Source organism: Rhea americana, unplaced genomic scaffold (genome assembly GCF_003343005.1).
Source record: "Rhea americana isolate MKP2758 unplaced genomic scaffold, rheAme1 scaffold_43, whole genome shotgun sequence".
NCBI lineage: Eukaryota > Metazoa > Chordata > Aves > Rheiformes > Rheidae > Rhea > Rhea americana.
In genome coordinates, this window is record NW_028186568.1 from 47,336 (window position 1) to 70,844 (window position 23,509).

At 40.3% G+C, this 23,509-nt stretch overlaps 1 protein-coding gene across 1 annotated transcript in view; it reads right to left on the bottom strand.

The window, feature by feature from the left end:
- The window catches only part of LOC146589839 (uncharacterized), a 69,902-nt gene extending 47,303 nt beyond the window's left edge, over positions 1-22,599 (bottom strand). The window contains exons 1-4 of the mRNA XM_085315426.1: positions 22,563-22,599; positions 21,556-21,663; positions 12,325-12,441; positions 10,123-10,281 (exon numbers count right to left, since the gene is read on the bottom strand). Of these exons, the coding sequence (XP_085171552.1) occupies positions 10,123-10,281; positions 12,325-12,441; positions 21,556-21,645 (366 nt within the window). The 5' untranslated portion in view covers positions 21,646-21,663; positions 22,563-22,599. The remainder of the gene's footprint in view (positions 1-10,122; positions 10,282-12,324; positions 12,442-21,555; positions 21,664-22,562) is intronic.
- Between the last annotated feature and the right edge of the window lie 910 nt (positions 22,600-23,509).

Below are 23,509 nucleotides of genomic sequence, written 5' to 3' on the forward strand. Positions count from 1 at the left end.
TATTTTTAATTTCGAGTTCAGCCAAAAACTCTTACAAAGTTAAACAATTATTTTTGTTAGAATGTTTGTCAGTTAAAATAATCATTAAAAGATCAAGACAGAAGACAGGTCTTTCAGAGTAACTATTAGCAGCTTTCATTCCTTACTGGTAACATTATAGACAAAGCAAGGTCACTCAATTGCAAATCTACTTAAAATTACTAGGTCTGGAAAACAATCCTAGGATCAAAACCACAGAGCACTGAAATTGATAGTATGCATTTAAACAGGTTGCTACAACTTGTGGAAATCTTTGAGAGAGAGATTACTCAGTTATAAATATCAAAGATGTTTCAAAGTTAAATCTTTTAGCTTTTTTWAAAAAAAAACACATCTGCAAAAAGGTAGTAGTAAGGCTCATCTCCACCGTGTATATATTCTAGCTTACAGCTACCCTTAAAACCAAACAAACCACCCCTTCCAATTAAAAAATTAATTTAAGCACATACTCAAACAAGTCTTACRTGGAAACATCTTCTCCCCCCACCAAAGCAATTTTATTTTTCACTATTTCAACTTTTTYCTTATTTCTGATACAACAAAAATAGATCAAAATAATCCTGTTTTCATCATCAAACCCTAAAAAGGGTATTTTTGCTTTAAAAACCTCCACAAAACAGAATACCCCCAAATGATTTCCATTTGAACTTGAAAGAAAAATCCTTCAAAATATAAAGCTTGTTCTTAGCCTGTTGACACAAAATTTAATTATTACACTRTCTGTTGTTTTAATATAATTTATAAAATCACAGATTGTTGTTGATAAAAAAATCTAAATGACATAATCCTTTTATAACATTTTTTGAGAATTTATTCGTATTTCCACCCTGGTCAAATTGTCCAGCATGTAAGTGGCCAGATGCTATTAAAAATATGCACAAATATCTTCTTCAGGTCTGGGAGGGTTCTCAGTGGTAAGACTTTTTTTTTGACAGCTAAAGACTGTACAGACAGTAGTTGGTCCATTTGATTTCATCAGCCAACAAAAATTAGGCAATCATCAATCATTAGTTATCTTTACTATGTTAGCTTGGAGAAAATCTGGGGCCTTTCTATTTTCAACCCAAAAGCCAATAAACTAATACAGTTCTGAAATTACAAAGCAGTTCAGTATATTGAAAGTTGGGCAGTGTGGGATTCCCCTCCCCAACCCCGCCRTTTCTACAAAGCGGCTTTCATTTATACACTTTACCTTTTTCTCAAGAGGATGAAAAAAGCAGAGTCAAAGTACCATCCAAAGACGTCTCATGACCATGTTGCGAATGATTCAAAACGCCCCTGTGCCCATGTAATTGGCTTCAAACAATTCTCAAACAAGTAATCAAGTGTATTCCGAAACAATGCTCCTAGCACTACTTCAAAAACACCGTTCCTCATGTACATGACTGCAGCCATCACAGCACAGTGATTTACACAAAGTTGTTCTTTTTTAAATCTTACCTGCTCATGTGACCACTGTGCTGACAGCAAGTCTCTCACCCGCCTTTCACTGGAGCACCGGCTCTGAGAAGACCTGTATGAGACCTTTCCGAGTTTCAGGCATCGGATTCGCTTGCAGACAGAGGAAGGTAACTGTACGGCACACTCACCGCACCTCAAGAGTGCTGGGCTATGCCGTGATTGTGTGACTGGTCACGTTCACAGAATGGCAGCAAGTAATCGCTGGTACTTCCTGCAAAGCTACTTGAGTTTCCCAGTTATATGACCTAAAAATCCACACTGCAGGCCTGACGGAGTAACATCTAAACAAAGGCAAGTCATAACCTAGAGCTCAGCCAATAGCGCAGATTGCGTGCACAGGCTTACACATGCTGGTGTAACATACAAAMCAGCCACAAGCACAGTACTGGTTGAATTCTGCACTGGAGGCAGTGGGACCAGAACAGTACATGCACCTGCAGCAATCACAGAGGTGTTCTCTATCACTTTGGATGTTTTTCAGAGAACACTCCAAACCCACCTTGCCATGTCTGCTCCAAGCAGTATCTTCYGAAACCAGCAGAGTCTGTATTACCCTTTGCCTAACATCATCCTTAATCTTACGAAACTAGTGTGCCAGTACAAAGTCAAGTCAAGTTTAATTCAACAAYTTGCCAACCATTCATACAGACCTTAGTGAGATTAGCTCAAAGCTGGACTTGTGGGAGAGCTGTTACAGAGCACAAGGGAAGAACAGCRCTTTAGTTATTTACCATGACCTAACTGAATCCACTTGACCAATGGCTGTATGCTTTGTGGAAGGGCCTGGGATATTTGAACTATTAGGAAAAGCATATTGTCTTTACGCAACATCAACACTGCAAACAGAGCTGAAAGTACAGCATTTCCAGGCAAACACAAGCTAATTTGATTTCAGCAGCARAGATCCCAACATCAGAGTGGCTGCAGCAGCTCCAGCATTAGGAAAATCTGTGAAAGCTCACCTGGGCCATGGAGGACACCTTACCATTGCTAGCTCCAACCTGTGTCTTGCCTGCTGCCTCTGGTTAGGCCTGAAACCCGAGTCAGCAAAAGATTATCTTCCTTCACCAGCCTGCTCAGGGCTTGTTTTCAGTACATTCTATCTCTCTCAGCATAAACAACATGTATCAGCCACTACAAGGTAAAAACAAAACACACTGTGAAGATGAGAYGCTATAACTTTGCCCTGAGGTGAAGCTGCTGAAGTCAGCGTGGAGACTAGCCTTGGCAAATTCACCTCATAGTACCTCAGGAGAACTTAAATTTGTGTTTTTGGATCATGGCAACCAACATCTTTTTCACCAGTGAAGACAAACCTTAGCAGCCCACAGGAAGTGACTTAAAGGATCTGGAAACAGTACTGACAACAGTAGTGCCCTCCTCAGTGTAATCACATCAACTATGAGTTACAAGAAAATGAACTGATTTCTGTGGCTTGCATGATGCAAACAAAAAGCAAGGCAACAACAGCTTAACTTGTTTGCTCTGGGGATATTTAGGTTTACAATAATAATGTTGGTTTCACTTATGTCAGAAAAACGCATTTTTCGTCTTGTCAGGCTAGTGGATAAATGAAGAGCAAAAATGTCATGTTGTTTATGGAAAGAGACTATTAATTTTAAAAGATAGGTATTATCAGGGAATAAGATACTTCATGCAATTTATAGATTTTTAAAACCTAGAGGATAGAAGTGAAAGCTTTTCTCATTATTTAAAAATAGAAAAATTCCATCAAAGCAGCTTCTGTTAGGAGGGTTTCTCTTTTTCCTCTGATTTTTGTTCAATTTAACTTTTGAAATAACATTTAAGCTAACATCCAAACAGAAAAATAAATTGCAACTATTCAAACTATACATTTGCTTTAAAATGTCATAGTATCATAGAATCAGTAAGGTTGGAAGGGACCTCTGGAGACCATCTAGGGCCACATAGAGCATGGTAGACAGGGTTGCGTCCAGGCGGGCCCTGAAGATCTCCAGAGAAGGAGACTCCACAGCCCCTCTGAGCAACCTGTCCCAGTGCTCCGTCACTCTCACAGGGAAGAAATTCCCCCTCACATTCAGGCGGAACTGCCTGTGCTTCTGTTTCTGCCCATTGCCTCTTGTCCTGTCACACGGGGCAACTGAAAAGAGTTTGTCCCCGTCCCCTTGACACCCTCCCTTCAGGTACTTATCCACATTGATAAGATCCCCCCTCAGTCTTCTCTTCTCCAGGCTGAACAGGCCCAGCTCTCACAGCCRTTCCTCATAGGGAACGGCTCCAGTCCTCTAATCATCTTCATAGCCCTACGCTGGACTCTCTCCAGTAGCTCCATGTCTCTCTTGTACTGGGAAGTCCAGAAATGGACGCAGTACTCGAGATGAGGCCTCYCCAGGGCTGAGTAGAGGGGCAGGATCACCTCCCTTGACCTGCTGGCAACAGTCTTCCCAGTGCACCCCAGGATACCATTGGCTTTCTTGGCCACAAGGGCACATTGCTGGCTCATGGTCAGCTTGTCATCCAACAGCACTCCCAGGTCCTTCTCTGCAGAGCTGCTCTCCACAAGGTCAGCCCCCAGCTTGTACTGGTGYRYRGGGTTATTKCTCCCTAGGGGCAGGACTCTGCACTTGCCCTTGTTGAACCTCAGGAGGTTCCTCTCCGCCCAGCTCTCCAGCCTGTCCAGGTCTCTCTGAATGGCAGCACAGCCCTCGGGTGTATCAGCCACTCCTCCCAGCTTGGGATCATCAGCAAATTTACTGAGGAGGCACTCTGTCCCCTCATCCAGGTCACTGATGAAAAAGTTGAACAGGATGGGCCCCAGTACTGAGCCCTGGGGGAAGCCGCTAGCCACAGGCCTCCAACTAGACTCCACACCACTGATGACAACCCTCTGAGCTCCACCTTGCAGCCAGTTCTCAATCCACCTCGCTGTCCACTCGTCTAACCCACACTTCCTGAGCTTGCCTAAGAGGATGTTATGGGAGACAGTGTCAAAAGTCTTGCTGAAGTCAAGGTACTCAATGTCCACTGCTCTTCCCTTGTCTACCCAGCCAGTCATGCCATCAGAGAAGGCTATCAGATTGGTTAAGCAGGATCTCCCCTTGGTGAATCCATGCTGGCTACTCCTGATCACCTTCTTTTCCTCCATATGTCTGGAGATGACATCCAGAATGAGCTGTTCCATCACCTTTCCAGGGATGGAGGTGAGGCTGACCGGTCTATAGTTGCCTGGGTCTTCCTTCTTGCCCTTTTTAAAAACTGGAGTGACGCTGCCTTCCTTCCAGTCCTCAGGCACCTCTCCAGTTCTCCAGGACCTTTCAGAGATGATGGAGAGCTGCTTAGCAATAACATCAGCCAGCTCCCTCAGTACCCATGGGTGCATCTGGGCCCATGGATTTGTGGATGTCTAGCCTGCCCAGAAGGTCTCTAATCCTTTCCTCCTCAACCAAAGGAAAGTCTTCCTTTCTCCAGACTTTCTCCCTCACATCCAGGGTGTAGGATTACTGAGGGCTGCCCTTAGCAGTGAAGACTGAAGCAAAGAAGGCATTTGGTAATTCTGCCTTCTCTGTAGCCTTTGTCACTAGGGCCCCTGCCCCATKCAGTAGTGGGCCCACATTTTCCCTAGTCCTCCTCTTGCTGCTGATGTAACTAAGTCCCCATAGATGTTAACTGTTGCAAGGTTTGCCTRCGAGAGCTGAGCTGCGAGAGCACTTCACCTATCTTGTCCCACACTGACTGCCATTCTTCTAATTTTTCAGTTCCTCCCTGTCTCAGAACTAGTGTTGTTTCAAGATACTAACAGCAACAGACATCTTGAAAACTGTGAGAGAAGGCTAAAGCATGAGAARACTGAGACACACTACTAGTCTTCATAGTCTTGAAATTAAAGACATGGAGCTATTAGAACAGTAAACTGGAAATGGAAATTTACAGCTTCAGTACAAATAGCCTCCGTTTCTAGTGTCTGTATTTCTGATATAGACAGCTTGCATCACTAAGTAAGCAGTAGGGCTAAAAAACGCAAGAAGAGTCTGAATTAGGAATGTGCCACATAAGAGGTCTCATTATAGATAGCATTTCAAATGCTTGCTTAACCTGAGGTCTGTAAGTATCAAAGACTGCCCTGAGTAGAGATACTTTCCTTCCCTGAAAGGAGGTGAGAACGATCTCTCAATTCTATAGCAGATACACAATCAAATATTTCCACTAGAAAGGCATTCCATAACTCTGGCTGCAAGTGCTATGTTGATCTTTTTATTATTTTAAAGAATATACATCATGCATCTGTTTTAGTTTCTTTTCTTCTTATTTTCTGTTCTTCAGAGCCCTGGGGCTTCTCACTTCAGCATTTCTTTTGTTTTGAAATTTATTTTTTAGAAAACTATGATGTTTGTAGACTTAAAAATAATGTTCTGTTGATGTCTATGAGAAGATTAGATCTGTTTGAAAGAATTTATAATTGAAATTAGTGTAGTTTATCAAAATACTTGGATTTTTTTATTTGCCAAAATATTCAAGGTAGATATTTTGAACTTAATTTTTGCTAACACACTAAAGTAAGAATATTATGGAATTAGGAGTTTATATCTAGAAGTCTTGGATTTTTGCATTTACTTCCTGCCAGGAAGCATCTTAAACCATATCCCACCATAAGCAATGACATCCAAAGAAACAAAGGACAGAACGGAGGGGAAAAAAAGAAAAAAAAAAGAGAATATCAGTCATGATCTTGTGGTATTCATGCAATTACATGATTAAAACCCTCCTAATCAACAAAACATAGCATGGAAGAAATACTGAAGTTCATCACATTGTTGCATTCAGTTCTGCAAAGAGCTGTTAAGAATATCACTGAGAAAAAAAAAAACACAAATGAAAAAAGCCCACATAATCCTGTAGCCCACAGCTTCCATATTGCTGGCACTGAAACAGTAGGTAACACTATCTTCACAAACGTTGTTCCCAAACGTCCTCTAACATCAAGAGAAGCACAGACACAGCAAAGCCACTCGCCTTGCAGGCTCCCAGAGCACAACCCTGAGAACCCATCACCAAACAAAAAACCCAGCAACCATCACCACCTAGTGAAGGTCCAGATCATGTGGGATCCAGGGGAGTGGGACTCACATTGCTGGTCTTTGCACTCCAACCTACAAAGGACCTGACACACAATTAATGGTGTAAATTCACAACAAATAGTGAAACATTATACTTCCCAGTGCAGGGAACACCCCTTGCATCCTCTGCTGGGGTAGCTCAGCTCATACTACTTCTTTATAGTGCTCTGGTGCCTATGGATCCACACAAGACTCACTGCAGGGAGAGAGACAGAACAATCATCTAATATGAAACATGAGTACCTCCTCACAATGAAATTACAAAGTGTTGAGGGCCAGGGCACAGGTATCCCATCAAAATGTAACTCCTTATCACATGTCTCATTAATCCAGTAAGCCACATTGCTGAATATTGGCTGCAGAAAGAGTCAGCTTTCAAGAACTGCCTGACTAAGGCCGAAGAGTTTATATTGAGGTTAAAAACATAAATATTGGTACCACAATATTATCCATTAATAGATAATAAGCACGATATTTTCATTGCATTTCTTCCCCTCCCTCCCTAACTGACCACTAAGGAATGACCAAGAGTCAGTCCACTTCTCATCCGTGTTTCCGTATATTGCTTACACAGTTTATCTACCAAAACTGCACTAGTCCTCCAAGGCAAAGTCTACAGTTCAGGTAAAAGTGCACAGCATAACCAATTCAATTTGCTATTCATCTGTGGCATCTATGGAGATGAACCGAATTTTCACAATTAAGACACAAATGAGGAAACAAGAATATAATAATATACTGCCTACTTATAATTATTTTACACACTTTAAAGAAATGTGTTTTAGTACAGGGTGACAGTAATTGCTTAGAATATCCCACCCCATCCCATTCTCAAATCCTGGCTGTAASGTGGGATCAATTATGTGCTTCCTGATACACCACTTCCACATGAGAGAAGTGAAAATAGGAGGGGAAAAACATAAGGAATGGAATGTAAAGCCCTGATGGAGGACAATTGAAAATAAACATATAAGTATCTTACACCTGTTTTAGACTTTTCCTGATTTTTTTCCATAGAAAGTTGAAAAAAACAAAACCCCAACATCCCTACCACCAAGCCAAATCTAACAATCATAAATACAATAAAACCCCAAATCTAACAATATCAATGAAACAAAGCCAACTGCTACAGGAGTGCTGAGTTTGAACTCTATATTATCCATAGGCTTTGTCTGAYGCTTTTCAGAGAAGCTGCTGCTCACACTACTCAAACTTTTTTGTTGCAGGTTTCCTTAAACACTGTGGCCAAAGTTTTCCAAAAAAATAGGTGTAATGGCTTCGGACACCTAGTTAAGCGGCTTGTTTCCCAAAAGTGCTGATTACCCAGGAGCTCCTATTCACTTCAAAGCAAGGGATTTGAGAATGTTTGTTACTTTAAGATTTATGGTCTCCCTACATCCTAACTGAGAGATTYAAGAAATTACAACTAGTAGCTCATCTCCATTAAAATTAGAAAGAAGTGCTAGACTGATTTGTGGCATCTATTCCAGAAGCCAACACATTCGTGTCTTCACAGACCCTGCAAGTGGAATAACTGGTGTGAAGAGATGAGGATACCAAAGAGAAACCTTTGCTAAGGGGAAATTACTGCAAAATCCAAGAGCTGACATAAGCAGCAGCAAATAACAGGAAAGGAAGGCAGCTGTTTCTGCCTGCAGGCTAAAATATCACTCAGATGACTGCTCTAAAGAATTTGAGTTTATAAATGTTGTGAAAACTAACTATATTTCTGCCAGTGAGGCAGCTTAACAAGATTTTGTAAACACAGAATCATAAGCTAGGCAATAACAATCCCAGACAGCATGTGTTAAAATTCTTATCTATAGATCTATACTAAATAATATCTGCAGAAGTAAGCCTTCCTATATACAATGTGAGAATTCTTAACATATAATAAGGCTATTATACAGCCAAACTGACAGATCTAAGTTACTAAGCTATATATATATATGTATATGTATAAAAATCTAACATTTAGATATTGATTTCCACTGGAATTTAAAATTTGACTAGAAGACTCCTGAAATAATTGTGCTATTCACTCAAGGCAGGATTGTTCCCCAGTGCTTATGGCAAAGAGGACATGCTTAACAGTGAAAATTCGAGGGCTTTCTCCTCTCCTGAGGGAAAAAGGAGCAACTACTAAGGAAACAGAGTCCATAAAAGGATATCACTGTTAGCAACTTGAGTGACAGACAGGAAGCAGATTTCCACAATTGGCATTTGGTGAATTGTGAGCTATAAAATCTGTTTGGAGTTTGTTGGGTTATCTGTGGGTTCTAGGCACAGCAGTTTAATTCTGTCTGCTACTGAAAGATCCTGTTTTACTACATATATATATTTCAGAATGTATTTGTCTATTATATTAAAGCAAGAAAAGGAAACACATCCACATTTCTTTCCCTTAGTAGGTTATATTTTCAATAACCGTGTGATAACTAGAGAAGTGGTTTTATCATCTCACACACTTCACTTCTTTGCATCTATCTTTGCAGGGGAAAAGGTTACTTATTATTGTACTTACTGTTACAAAACTGCCTTCCTTCCCTTTTATCTCATTTGTCTTATTTTTACTGTGCAGTGTTTTTTGTTGTACACAATCACTTATTATGCTTTTAAATCTGCTTAGTTTTTACTGTTATGCATGAATTGCTAACACATGTATGCATCTATGCTGAAGTTGTGTCTAAATAATTTAGGCCTCCAATACTGATCTGTCCATTTTTGCTGAACTGAAGATAGAAAGCCCTTTCCAGCACCCAAAAAATGTGCATTACAGGTAGCAATGTCTGAAGTGTGTGTTTGAACAGACTGCATCTGCAAAATCTTTAAATTGGAACAAAAGCTTTCAAAGGAAGACATAAGTAAAGCATTTCTGAAAACAAAATTTCTTCCACTAATTCAAAAAATGTCACGCCTCCATTGAAGTGGAGGAAGGGAAGAGGTCATCTTTTTTTTTTTCCTTGCAGCACAAAGACATTGTAAGAACAGATAGAAATTTTGAGAGATACAAATGAATCTTTAATACTTAGTGTTCAGTCATCAGAAGACAAGGTAAAAAAAAATGTTTCGTTTGTTCTCCTTTTAGAGTTGCTACTGGATATGACTCCACCACTGTCTTGTTATGCAATTCTTTCAAAAGGTAATGCACAGTGACACAGTTCAGAGAAAATCTTTCAGGAACACAAGTGTCATTGCTCTGTTCTGGTGAAGAAAGCACACAGCTTGACCACATCAGCTCTGCTTAATTACTAATGACTCTACAAAGGCAGTTTTTTGACATCTGCTTTCAAATTGTCTCTTAATGGGATTTCTCAGTCTTTTTGGGCATTTTGCTTCTTGCAGCAAACTGACTTTCCAACAAAATTCCCTACCTTGAAAAATACATTGATTTCCAGTAATAGCAAGGACATGGAACCTCCCATGAACATTCCAGTTTTATTAACAGTAATAAATATTGGCTACAACCTTCGTGCTATGTCACTCCATCTCCCAGCATCCTCATGTCCCTCAAACAACTTCATACCTTTTTTCTTCTTTGCTGTTCAAGATTTTGCTTGAGCTTACGATCAGACATTTGAATCTGAATTCTCTGCTTTTGAATTTTCTTATTCAGCAAGTCCCGATAATGGACATACATGGCATTTCTCCATCTGCAGAGATCCTTATACATTTCAAGGTGATGCTGGAAAAAAAATGTATCTCTTATGAACAAATTTGTGGGGGGGAGTTGTTAAATAGAYATATATATTTTCCATCTTTTACTGAGATATAGACTATAGACATACACATCCTGGATAGATAAAAGATTCTGAAACAGAAGGCTGAAGTAGTTCAAGTCATTCAGCAAGTTGAAACTGTTTTCAATTATAGAAACCCTTTGAACAGTCATTTCACATACTCGTTTTATAGTAGYTTTAAAGAGACAAATAGAAATGCCATTCTGTGTTATACCTAGGAAATTTATCTGTATAAAATACAAGAAACAGTTAATATATCAAAGAAGATAGAGTATTCCTTTTCTTTGGTGTTATGGGTTTCTTAGGAGCAGATAAATACTAATGCTTTCATTTAAGTAACTACTCTTTGGCTAAATGGGAAAATCAAGATTTCTGAATATTTTGGGCACAGATTAGGGGGAATACAAGCAATAATAACTCATACAGAATACTTCACAATGAAACACAAAGATGGTACAGATTAGCAGTAACTGCTTGAAGATAATTTCCATAATGACTTTTTTTTCCCCCTGGGGAAAGGGGGATGTACCAACAGGTTTAGTCTATGAGCTTCATTTTCTTCTCCACCTTCTGTGAGCATCTTCTCTTTAAACTCAGCTAGAAAAAGTTTAGGCAGGAGACTTTTCTTTATTAGGTGGCAATACACTGCTGGCTTGTGCACAGCTATCTGTGTATATTCAAACTAAAGAATATAAATCTCCTCTGAAAATAGCATTTTTCAGCCGTACACAACTGTCAAGTACTATGACAATCCTCCAGCAGATGGCAACATTGATTAGGCTTTCATTTAGTAACAGTGGGTGCTTGCCCACCTACCCACTCACAGGGAATATAACTACTGCAACAGAACTTCCCTCCTTTGAGCTTCTGATACCTGCACGCCTTAAAGCCCACTTTGGAGTCTGGATTGTTAATAGCCTTTATATATGCTCTCATATGTCACACATTCCCAGAGAAGATGTAGAGATGTGATTTCAGCTACCTTCTATGCTAAATAGCAATGTGCAGTCAGAGATACAGTAGTCCAACAAAGAAAAGTGATAGTATTTAGCTTTCTGAAGAAAAATACATTTGAACTTTTAGCCAAATGAAAAGTGTATTTTCAACCATGTACAGTTACAACCTCTGGCACTCCAAAATCACAGCTGCCATGCTACTGCATGCCACTAGCATGCAAAGTTCATGACGGTACTTGAGGTAAAGGCAAGGCTTTTAGCCATCATCAAAATTTGAGCTGAGACCCAAGAAAGTCAGCTTCTGATTTACCATTCCACTCTGCTGGAGGAAACACTAGAGGAAGGCATTAACCATTAGAAGCAGATAATGAGAGAATATCCCATAACATCAAATGCAAAAGGGAAAAAAATGAATTAAAAAAAAATAAGTTTTTGTCATACCACATATTTGCATGCGTCATTATGTAAATAAGTATTGATGAATACCTTTCCTTTAATGCTTACATTAATCAAGGTCAGTCATTGTTTATCACACAGGTAAATATTCTAAACTCAAAATAGCCACATAGCTCTCTGCTGGCCTTCCTCTGGAGATTATCATCTGCAAGCTCTTGGAAACATTGAGTGCTGCAGCACGGTAACACCACAATACTAGACCTAAAAACCTCATCTCCTTTCCCCTAGCCTTAATATGTGCGTACAACAGGTTTTTTGAAGATTGTCTTCAGCATTAGGCTATTTGGTCCATTTTTTCTTCCTCTTGCTCACCCAGAGATAAAAATAGAATAAAAGTAAATGAATGAATTAAAGATATAGGTAAAACAACTACAACTGATATCAGAATCAGTACTCTTTATCAGCTAAACCAAGGAATGACTTTGAAACTCCACCAACACAGAAATTATCTTGGCACCTAGGTACAAAACAGGGAGTTCCTGCCCTCATACAACAGAGCTTTTTCCTTGGTACTTACTTAGAAATCCTTAAATCTAGCAATTTCAGTTATCTGATAACCTGCTATAGTGGCATTACCTGGTCCAGCAAGGCTTGTTTCATCATACCTTCTTTATCTTCCTCACTAAATGCTGATTTGTTGTTTCTCTTTTTCCTTTTGTCATCTTTGATAATCTCATTCTTCTTATGGTTATTCTGGACAGAGAAATATGTGTCAAAAAAGAGGGGCCATACAGTCCTGACATTCTTTCAGTGGTTCAACGTTCWGTGCCAGCAAACATGTGCCACATAGCTAAGAATTTTGATAAAACACATACAATTTATGCATCTGTTTGAGCATATAAGTTACTTCATAAATACTTTCCATTTTGCAACTATGAAGCAACAACATAGGATAAAAAACTATTTCAATCTCTAAAGGATTAGTGTGAACACTTTGTATCTAAGGCTTTTAGTGACCAAGCTCAGTGTGAACGCTTGGGTTGGTACTCCTAGGTATAAAACTCAGGGCTAACTTCAGTAAACAACCAGAATGAAGCTAGAATGCAGTTGGCCTTTAACGATTTTTTCCATGCTACATATACTTTAAAAACCAACAGCTTGTTTCTAGTTTTCAGGCATCTCTGTTAAATTGGAGTTTGAGTTGTACTTGACCTTATTAACAAGTTAACATTTGCAGCTGACACTCCTCTGCTGTACAGAACAGAGCCCAAATCCTGCAAGCAGCACCAGCAAACCACAAAGATTTCCTCCTACACAATCTAAATCTTGCTGAAATGCAAGGCATCCTGTGCCATGTGTGATACGCTAGTATTTCAGAGACAAGCACACCAGGGATGCAGATAGAACTGGGAGGTAGGACCACGCTGCGCAGATGAGACCTATGGGATATAGGCAACTGAGGTACCTCTAGCTCATACAGAGGGATATCCTACAGCAGTAAAAGCAGCGCTGGTTGCTCACATGTCCGGAAGGCTTGCCCAAAGTTTTGATACAAAGGAGAAGTGAACTATGTTATTTAGATGAGTGTATGAGTGTTGTGCTTTTTAAAAAAAAAAAAAAAAAAGTCTAGAATTTTATTGAATATCAAGGAATCAAAGCATTGTTTAGAGGACAGACAAAAGTCAAAATACGAGCTTTTAAAACTGTTTCATCTAAGTCTCACTAAAGTTAGACTTGATTACAGACCATTAGCATCTTACAAAGAAGTATATGTCAGAAGAGCAACAAAATCAAAATAACAGTATACACATAAAAAGTATAAATACAGAACTGAGATACATAAATACATGCATTTTGCCCCCAAACTGTACAACACATTACACTGATAAAGTTGTACTACCTAGCTGAAGTAGTTTCTGTCAGAGTTTCTCTAAGTTTCAGAAAACGGAAAGCATTCCCGACAAGCACAAAACTCAGGTACGAGACAAGAGCCTGACATGCTCTGATCTTTGAGATCTAGGCTGGCACAGGTCATTTAATAGCATGAGTGCAAAACAAGATAGCTTTCTGTCCTGGACTAACCTGTGATCTCAGCTCTGGCTTGGGGAACTAACATACCAGATAAAAGAACATTTGATGCAATTCAGTGAATTCTGTGTGACATGTTCTTTTTTGTTTGTTTGTTTTGTTTATTTTAAACTACTGACTGTTCAGCATCTAGCTCTAGCTAAATCTGATACTTTCCAAGGCTTACAAATTTCTTGAAGTCTTTCCAGGAAACAAACCCTTTAGAAAGCAATCCTCTCATCCCAGAACAGAAAGCAAACACCATAATAAAGCAAATTATAAGAGGCATAGCTTCCATGACAGTGCTTCGGAGATGCTCCCAAACCAGCGCCCAAGAGGAAACACAAGTCAGTCATGAACAAGTACATTCACCTGCCCTAGCAGGTGCTATTTGAGATTCAGTCTGAACACACCTTTTCTGTTTGTGTTTGTCTACACAGAAAATAGTTATCATCTCACAGAAATACTCGGCATTGTTGAAGGCATTTCTAGGGCAACTTAACTTCTCTCTGTTTCACTGGTACAATTTGTTGCTATGAAATCCAAAAATGGCAGAGAACTGATGTTGAAAGTGGGTGATTACTGACTGATACAGTGTATCCAATGAGAAGCTACACAAATGGTGCAGACAGGGCAACAAATAAAAGATAGTAAAATAAAAGTGACTGACAACTAAAGAATAACTTTTTGGTTTGATTAAAAAACAAACAAAAAGCTCCACTACTTTCTCCTCCTGCTTATTTATTAAATCCATCTGCTTGGCTAAACACCAAAGTACTGCTCAATAGGCACATTGCTCACAGTGGGAATAATCCCGCTTGCATTGTAAGTAATTCTTTGCTACCAAGGACGCAAGCAAACACGCATAATCCTGGCTGTTTCCACTCTGTGGAAAGATTTGCAGGCACCTATTAAGTTGAGGAGAGTAGAAGATGGCCTTGGCACAGCAACTCACATCCTGCAGTCCCCAAGTTTAGGCAGGAACACTGCCTGGAGCTTAAAAATACACCGAAGTGCTATCAACGTCATGAAGAAAGTTAAAAGCAGAGGGTTAAAGAGCTAGGTTTAAAATCAGTGGCAATGATTCCCTGCATGCCTGCTTTCATCTGATTTTAAAATCCAGCACTTGATTTTGATCAGTGTAGTGAAGCAAACATTTACAGTTCCTGTGAAAAGCAGTGCGTGGAATAAGCATCGCTTACACTACAGATGCTGATGACTACACTTCCAGACYGAGTTAACACTGAATGACACAGGGACCTCCTGCCTCAGGGAGGAAGAGGCTGATGGATGGTGTGGGTCCCCTCCCCAGAAAGGCAAGACCACTCTGCTGAGAACTGTGAGACAGTACAAGATTCATGGGAGAGAAACGGTACAACGCTGTCAGGGACTGAGGCATGGACAATTTCATTCTGTTCGTAGAATCATAGAATCAGTTGTGCCATGTCTCTAAGCACCTGCCTACCCTTCCTCATGTCACCCTTATTTTTTCCATTTTCCCTACCTCCACCCTGCAGCAATTCCCTGATGACATCCCATTTGCACCTTCATACCCGCAGAGGCTCCCAGCAGCACCATTCTGAATGAATCTGCAAGCTTCCAGGAGCAGAGTTCATGCCTGTTGTCTACACTGGGCGTTATTAGTGGAGCAGATGTATAGATAAGCCTAGATGAAGAGGGTCTGTTAGGAGTCTGTGGCTATCTACCTACTGCTATGAATACAGCTTCGGAGTTTATTCCTGATCCATACGAAAGGGACTTGAAGATTCACAGTGCGGCAGAAGTGTAGAAAGCAAAACAAAGAGGCGATTAAACCCCCATTTGAAAACTTTGGAACAAGACAAACCTAGGATTCCTTAAGTTTGCGCAACTCAATCCTCCAGCTGTAATGCTTAAGACTTTGTAGGCAGTATTGTTATTTTTACTGGAAGTTTCCATGCCTCTTTCAGCACCTTCTGAGTGGAATTCAGTCTCAAGATAGATGAGCAACAAATCAATGGCTGCTTGTGAAGGAAGGAAAGGAAATAATACAAGCAATCTGAGAAAGACATCACACAAAAGTGAATTGTACTGTGCAGCATCCAGTGTGTACACCAGGAAAAACAGAAAAAGTTCAGCAGATGAATAATCATGTACATGTGTTGGTGTACCCATCCTTCCTTTATGCAACCCAGATTTTACCCGTGGTAAATGCAATTGCTGTGAAGTCATTGCAAATGTACTGTTAAACACAAGCGTGCCTTGGCTCATTGGTGTGCTAACACTCTTACTTGATTAGTCACGTGTTGAATTATTGCCTACTGTATATAAAATACTGTCCTGAATTCACACAAACCAATACCACCCCATGTCAATATTGCTTCATTTCTCCCATTGTGTTAGACAATGYAGTGACTACTTTTCTAAAGAATTTAAATGCCATAGAAAGTACACTTTATAGTCTTAACCTCAGTACTTTATCACTTTGCAAATGCAAGAAGATTAAACACAGATTTCTGTTGTGCAAAAACCACCTGAAGCAGAGCACACAAATTACCGCTTGGGCCTGAATCCACAGAAGTCCAAAGAGGTGTGTGCTGAAGTGTAGCAACACTTGGCATTAACTCATGTAGTTTCAGGCATTCAGCACACAGACTGGAACTCACAAGTCCAAGTCAGACACCAAAACTCATATCAACAGTGTTCAACAGAGCCTGGGGCTCCAGTTCTGAAGATACGCTCCCATCACCAGTGCAAGGACATTTTCCACACCTGGCTGCAGAGATTAAAAAGAAAATCCTAAAGTAACAAGCAGAAAGTACCCAAGATGAATATTTCTTAAATCTACACTCACAAGTTTCACTACAAACCCTGATTTAGCCATCTCTGTGAGGCTAGGTTCCCTCATAAATAGAGACATTTTTCTGTCATCGCTCTAATACTGAAAACTATCCTTCAAACTGGCAAGCTTTATGCAGCAGGCTAGTAGTCATATGTTCCTCTGCATGAAGTTCCTTTACCCTCCAGGAGACAATGCAACAACCAGGCTGTTGACTAGACAGAGAGTATTTTACTTCTCTGAGTTGAATTTATTACACCAGGAGAAGAGCATGCACATGAGGCTGTAACACTAATATATGAACCAGGAAGAGGAGTCCTGCTTTTCATTTGCTTCTAAAACTGTGTAACCTCTCTTTTAATTATAGTAATTTGATGAGAAACAGTAATTCACAGATTTCCCCWGTAAGTAAAAGGGTTGGCTCTTCCAAACCCTACTTTCTTTCCTCCACATGAACATGCAGTTTTCCACATACACAAAGCTGCCCCTGAAAATTTAAGAGTTGTTTTTTGAAACTGGGGCTCCATGATACACTGCAGTTTCACAGAAAAACTGTTTACTACTCACGGACAAGCAATAAAATACCCTTTAGGCAACTGTTCAAACTGTTAAAAGAGACTGGGTCACATGATCTTTATTTGTTCCCCTCACACATACAGATTCCTCAGCAGACGAAATGCAAGAAAGACCCTATTAGCATGCTCAAGAAGCAAAAGCTTAGGTTTGCCAGCAACACCAAAGAAACTCTTCCCTGACATACAGTAACTCTAATAGGCACCTTAAATTTAACAGTGTTAGAACACATCCACATCACCAAATGGTTTGCATATTCAGATGATTTTTAGAAGTTTTCAGTCATCAGTGCAGGGAACTTGTAAAAAATATCATAGTGGGGCACAACAGATTCCCAGGAATGTAACAGCTGTGCAATGAAGAACAGGTCCTAAACAGTAAGTGAAGCTGAGATCACACAAACAAAAAGTATATGAATACATGACTAGAAGAGATGGATTAATTACTTAACAACTGTTGTGCACTTGACTTCACAATTGAGGTGGGTGTGTGTGCATGTGTGTTTAACTTCCTAGGTTGTTCCTTTCAAAAATAAAAAAGTGAATGCCAGCCTTCTTCCCCTCTTCTCAAAAAAATATGTTGTATGGCATTACACTGCCTTCCATACTAGCTGTCAAAAGGAGCAGCACTGTCTGGCAGCCAACATAGACCTGAGTGAAGCAAATGACTCTGTTGGCAGTTTCAGTTTGTCAGACACTGGAGGGGCTGAGACACAATTTACTTCTGGGTTTCACAGACTTTTGCCAACAGGATCTCTGAGGGACTCTAAATTCAGTTCCCAATTCTGCTGGCTCCAATAGCTGCAGTTTCCAGCTATCGATCTTCCTGGCTGAGTCTTTCAGTTCCTCCAGCATAGCTCTATCTTGAATCTGTAACATCCTCTCAGGTATCTTGGCACACTTCTTTCCCCAGATCAGTTACCTTCAGTTCTGGTTCTTGTTGTGTTCAGAGGCTGGCAGAAAGGGTACTAAGGGTTTAGGAATGGCTGCTCATGCTGCTATTTCCTACCTCCTTGTCCCAGGAGGCAGCTGCAGCAACTAGCAAAGTCCTGATCAACTCCTTCAAGTCCTCATTATAAATACATTTAAGCAGAAAGAAAAAGCTTTTAGAAAAACTTTCTAATTAATAAAGCCTTTAAGAATGTGTGCAAAGTAACAGATATTCTTTTTAATGTATCAGTTGGTCAAATACAGATGTGTATTTTCCTCAAAAGAGCAAAAAAGGCTGATGCTGGACACAGAAAAGCAACAAGTTAAATGTCAAGCTTTTGTTCCAGAGCAAGGAGATACTATACTTGTGTACTGAAATGGATGCACTTCTTTTGTTCTTTGCTAGTCTCACTCTTGAGAATAATTGAACTATTTCTTTTTTCACTGGAATACATACATTATATATATATATATATATATATTTAAATCTGAAGCACACACTTGGAATACACTTTCATTCCCTCTGGAGGTGGTTTAGGAGTTAAAAAGATAGCATCAGGATCGTTGTGCAATCCTAAATAAACCAATACTTTACCTACTTGGATGTTTATCTGGATTAAAACATATCTAGTCAATACTGCAATACAAATATTTGGCAATAGCTACAACCAACTGTCATTATAGAATTATATTAGAAGAAAAGAGAGAGATATTGGTCTCATGTAAATTTAATGTCAGAATATATTATCTGTGACTGCACTTTGCAGCTCAGCATGGCTTTGTGTGGAAGATAAAATGCTGTGATTTACAGCATTATAAATGTTTGCTAAATGCCTTAATTGCCCTCTCTTCATGCAAAGTGGCACTTCATCATTAGCTTATAAAATGTACCATATCAGGGAGATCATTTCTTCTTAATTCATTATTGATGCCCTAAAAATCTATATTTTGCTAATATTCCTTTGAATAAGAATAGTGTCTGCTTTACCTGAGCAGCCTGTGATGAACAGCTACATTCATTTCTTTGTTACTATGGCGATATTACGTAGAAGGTACAGAAATGGGCGGATGCTTTTATCTTCTCCCTTTGTACTTAGGATATACTCTTTTTCTCCCCCACCCACTCCTTATTTTTGAACAAAGCAGCCACAAAGCGGGATGTGAATCATTCAAAGAATCAAAACAAAGGTTATTTGCTTAACTTTTTTGTTATATTAACTGAAGATAAATTGCAAGGGTATGAATACTATATAAAGGCCAACAACCCTAAAACAGGAACTCAAGAGTATTTTCTTCCCTTTGGGGGAAAAAAAAATGAAGCACCCATGAGCCATTCTGCTTCCTTGCCAAGCAAAATAGAACCTCTTTGTTGTTTAACAGTACCCTGGCACTGATGATGGCAAAGAAACAGCTCATACAACTTGCTGTTCCCCCAGAAACAACCACAGCAGTTACCTTACACACATTTGTGAGTGGCAGGTGAAATGAAATCTTGCTTTTATGTGATCCTGTCTACAGGACAATGAAAATAGGCTAGCGTACGACTAGCAACAGTACCTCCTCTGTAGCCTTTTGCAGAAGCTAACTAGCAGTAGCTTAAGGCCAAGAAAAGCAAAAAGCAGAGTAATCCCTTYAGGCGGTCAATACAGTATGAATAAAGCATTCAGTCATGCTGGGTATAATCAAGAGGTTTACAGCAAGACATTTCGTTTGCCTCTATTAACTAAGTCATCAGCAGAAACTCTCCCTAGTCATATCAGTCAAAGCAAACCAGATGAGCAAAGATCTCCAGCTTACACTAGCCAAGCTGACTGTGAATGCAGTGGGTTAGGGAGCAACCACATAAGCAGCTCAGTCGGCTGAGCCGAGAGGGAGCCTTTGCCACAGCTGGGTGTCAGTCAGTGGTAGCACAGGTGTTTGCAGGCCAGATTTGCTGTGCTCTGCCCATTCTGGTCAAATTCTGTATTCATTCATTAGAAGTTAGTGATACTATTTGTGTCTGCAAAGTTCTTTTCAGATCAGTCATTTGGAAGTTAGGAAAGCGAGAAGAAAATAATGACATCTTGGTATCCAAAAATCAGCTCTTCAAACTCCAGTAGGAAGTTAAGTTTCAGGATTTCTAACTTCRTTTGTTACAAAAGAGCACTAGCACAATATTCATTCGGTTCTCATTCAGGTAAGAGAGCCATTTGGCAGATGGCTTTCTGTAGTCCTTGATTCTACTTCCACTTCAGTACTGCCTTAGACAACACATTTTGCTCCTTTGCCCAAAGAAGTCTGCAGCTTTGACAGTCACACATTCCTACTCCCCATTCCTGTAGCTTTCAGGATTTTTCAAATAGCTGATCTCAATAATTTGCCAGCAGAGGTAGAGATTCCTGACTAGCATGTTGAAATCTATGGATCATTAGCTTCCTTTTATTTCTGAAATTTCATGAAACCCTTAGAAGTAATCTACAGATTCCACGTATTTTCCAAGCCTTTCAGTAGAACGAGTAACAAAGTTTGCAATAAGGACGAAACCTATATTCTGCAGTTAACTTTCCCAAATATTCCAGGAAGGAAAAACTACTTCAAAAGGTATTACAAGCATCAATATAAATTCAGCATTTGATATTCCACAGTAACTGCCATTCTGCAGTATTGCCAGGTTTAATTTAAGGACATTACAGTGATCTCTAAAAGTATCTCTGTCAAAGTATTTCTCATTTTGACAGAGGCCTATTGTTAAAACTAGAAAGTCAAGAAATTGAAAGTTGGGGTTTAGCATTTTTCTTGTGTTCATAATTTATAGGAATCACCTGCTAATGGCATCTCATGTATCATCTTCCAGATACATTTGGCAAGGCAAATTATTTCTACTCTAAGATGATCTGCATAAAGACACCACACAAAATTTTTCTAAAGTTACAAGCAGCTCAGTGACCACCTATAAACTGAAAAGTTAATTCTGCATAGAATACACGGTTTAATACAGTGATCAGTAAAAAATATTATCATAGCAAATATTTAACTCCAGAGCACCATAACCATCCTTTTATTTTAATTTGGAGAAAGCATGTAACTGTGTAAGAAAGCCTACTTGGCTAAGATCACTCTCAAGATCTGTTCAGTACTCCTAATAACATACAGCCCTGCACAACAGTCTTTGAGAAACAGTTATTCAACTGTTCATACTTTCTTCRTTTGCTAAGAAGATTGATACTGAATGTCGGGGCTGGTAACAAAAAGGGGGGAAAGATGTGTGTGTGTTCACTATCAGGAATTACATTAGAAATTACAATACTAATCACCACAAGGAAAAAACTGGGGTGTGACTGTGTCATATGAGCTTCTATTAAAATGGCTGCATCTCTTAAGACCTTCAGGAACTAGGCAGTAAAATAATAATAGTAATAATCACAAAACTATAATTACTATATGAACTGAGTTAAAAAAAAAATCCATTTAAAGCCACAACGTCCTATTGAGAAACATTACCTGATCCCTGCTCTGAAGTGGCAGGTAAGTATTCAGAATTGGAGGAAATGTACTCTTTCGGTAGCACTGTAAGTTCGTTGCCATAACCATTACAGTCTCCCTACTGGTCTGTCAAGAGAAAGAGTGAAGATAAACAAGACTGTACAAATAGAGAACAATATAACAGCATCTTGTTAGAATAGCTAACCACAAAGCCAAAGTTAAGCACACTCTGTAAGTATTTATTAGCGTTCTCACTGTACTAGTGGCAGTGCTTCATTTTTACCGCGGTTACCCTCCCCAGTACCCAACTCAGCCTGAAGAAAAAACTAATTTAGGGCAGCGAGCTTCAGGTTGAGGGGTAAGCCGTGACCACGTTCCCCTCCAGCCTGGCCACACAGCACCGAGACGCGCCCGGCGCCACCTCGGCGCGGGGCCTCGGGAGCCGCAGCCGGAGGCGGCGCCCGGACATGGCGACCCGCCGGCGGGTGCGCGTTACCTCAGGGGCGCCCGCGAGGCCCCGCGGCCGCGCGCCCCGCGCCGGGCGGTAACGGCCGCCGAGAGCCGTTAGGCGGCGCGTTCGTAACGGCAGCGCGGCGGCGCCCGCCTCGGTGCCGCGAGGGCTTGGCCATTTCCACGGGTCCCGGCACCGCTGCCTCCCCGCGGCAGCCCCTGCCGCCCCTGGGCGCGGAGCAGTCGCGGTTTACCAGCGCCGGGCGTTTGGTGCTTGGGCAGCCTGGGGCAGCCGCTGAGGCAGTCACAAAAACTTGGCGCTTTTGTGGGGATTTTTTTTCTATGTTAATTGCAGCCAAGCGTTTTGCATGCATAGCCTCCTTTCTTGAGAATTTTGCTTTCATGCTTACGTCTATTCAAATTGTAAATAGTATCTGCCGATTTTTCTTTTTAATTTAAAATATCGAGAGTTCTGGCACATAGCGCTGTTCTCGTTCAKATTTTGTACTCGGGAAATGCCCTGACAAGGAAAACGCTGTATAAATCAGCTCCCTTCGGCTCACTATGTGACTTACCTGATCAGTTGTTGGTAAGGCACTCAAGGGCTGCAACTCAACCAGGCAAACATCAAAAAATGAAAGAAAAAAAAATAAATAAAGCTACTGTCGTCCGCACTAACCGAGACGCTGTGAGCCAGCTTGTTGGCCAGCTTAGAGCAGTTTTGTCCAGCAGGCACAAGAACGGACGCAGGCTGGGGGTGGCTGCCGGCAGCCAGCCAGCCCCAGCTCCCGCTCGCCGCAGCCGCCTGCCCTTGCCCCACTGCTGGGCAAGGCTGGTAAAACACAGCCAAGCACAGAGCTGGTTGGCTCAGGCCGCTGTTTGTAGGAGAACTAGCAATCCAGAGATAACGTTACTTGTCCCTTTCATTTGCTTTATTTCTTTGCTTAAATAGGAGCACTTTTTTTCCCCACCTCTTTTTCACTCAAAACTCAGCTCTTACTTGGCACTCAGAAATGTGGTGACAGGAAAGATCATGAAGCTGTGACATCCTTAGTCAGGAGCCTGAAAGTTGAGCATCATCTGGCCCTGACTCAACAGTATGTTTAACCACAGTGTAAAACTAATTTGGAAAATGGAAATCATTTTTCATGATTTTATACGCATTGTGCTCTCACCTAAGATGTAAGCCCTCACAGTAAGCAGGATCAAAGATCATTATCCCAAGAAACCTTATTATGAAACAAAGACTGGGCATTTTTGATACCTTCAGTTAAAATACAACATTTTTAAATTATTCCAAAACTTTCAAGTCTTTATCATACACTGGAAAAAAAAAGAAAAAGAAAAAGACTTAAAATCTGCTTCCAAAAAGACTTTAACAACCCTTTCATTAAAGTTGAAACAGACTGAAATACAYCAGTCTACTGTCTATGGATTCATCTTACTGCTATTACGGGGAAGCAGTGACTTTCTCTAAACTCCCTGCACGTTATGAGCTTCAGCTCATAACCCATACTACAYG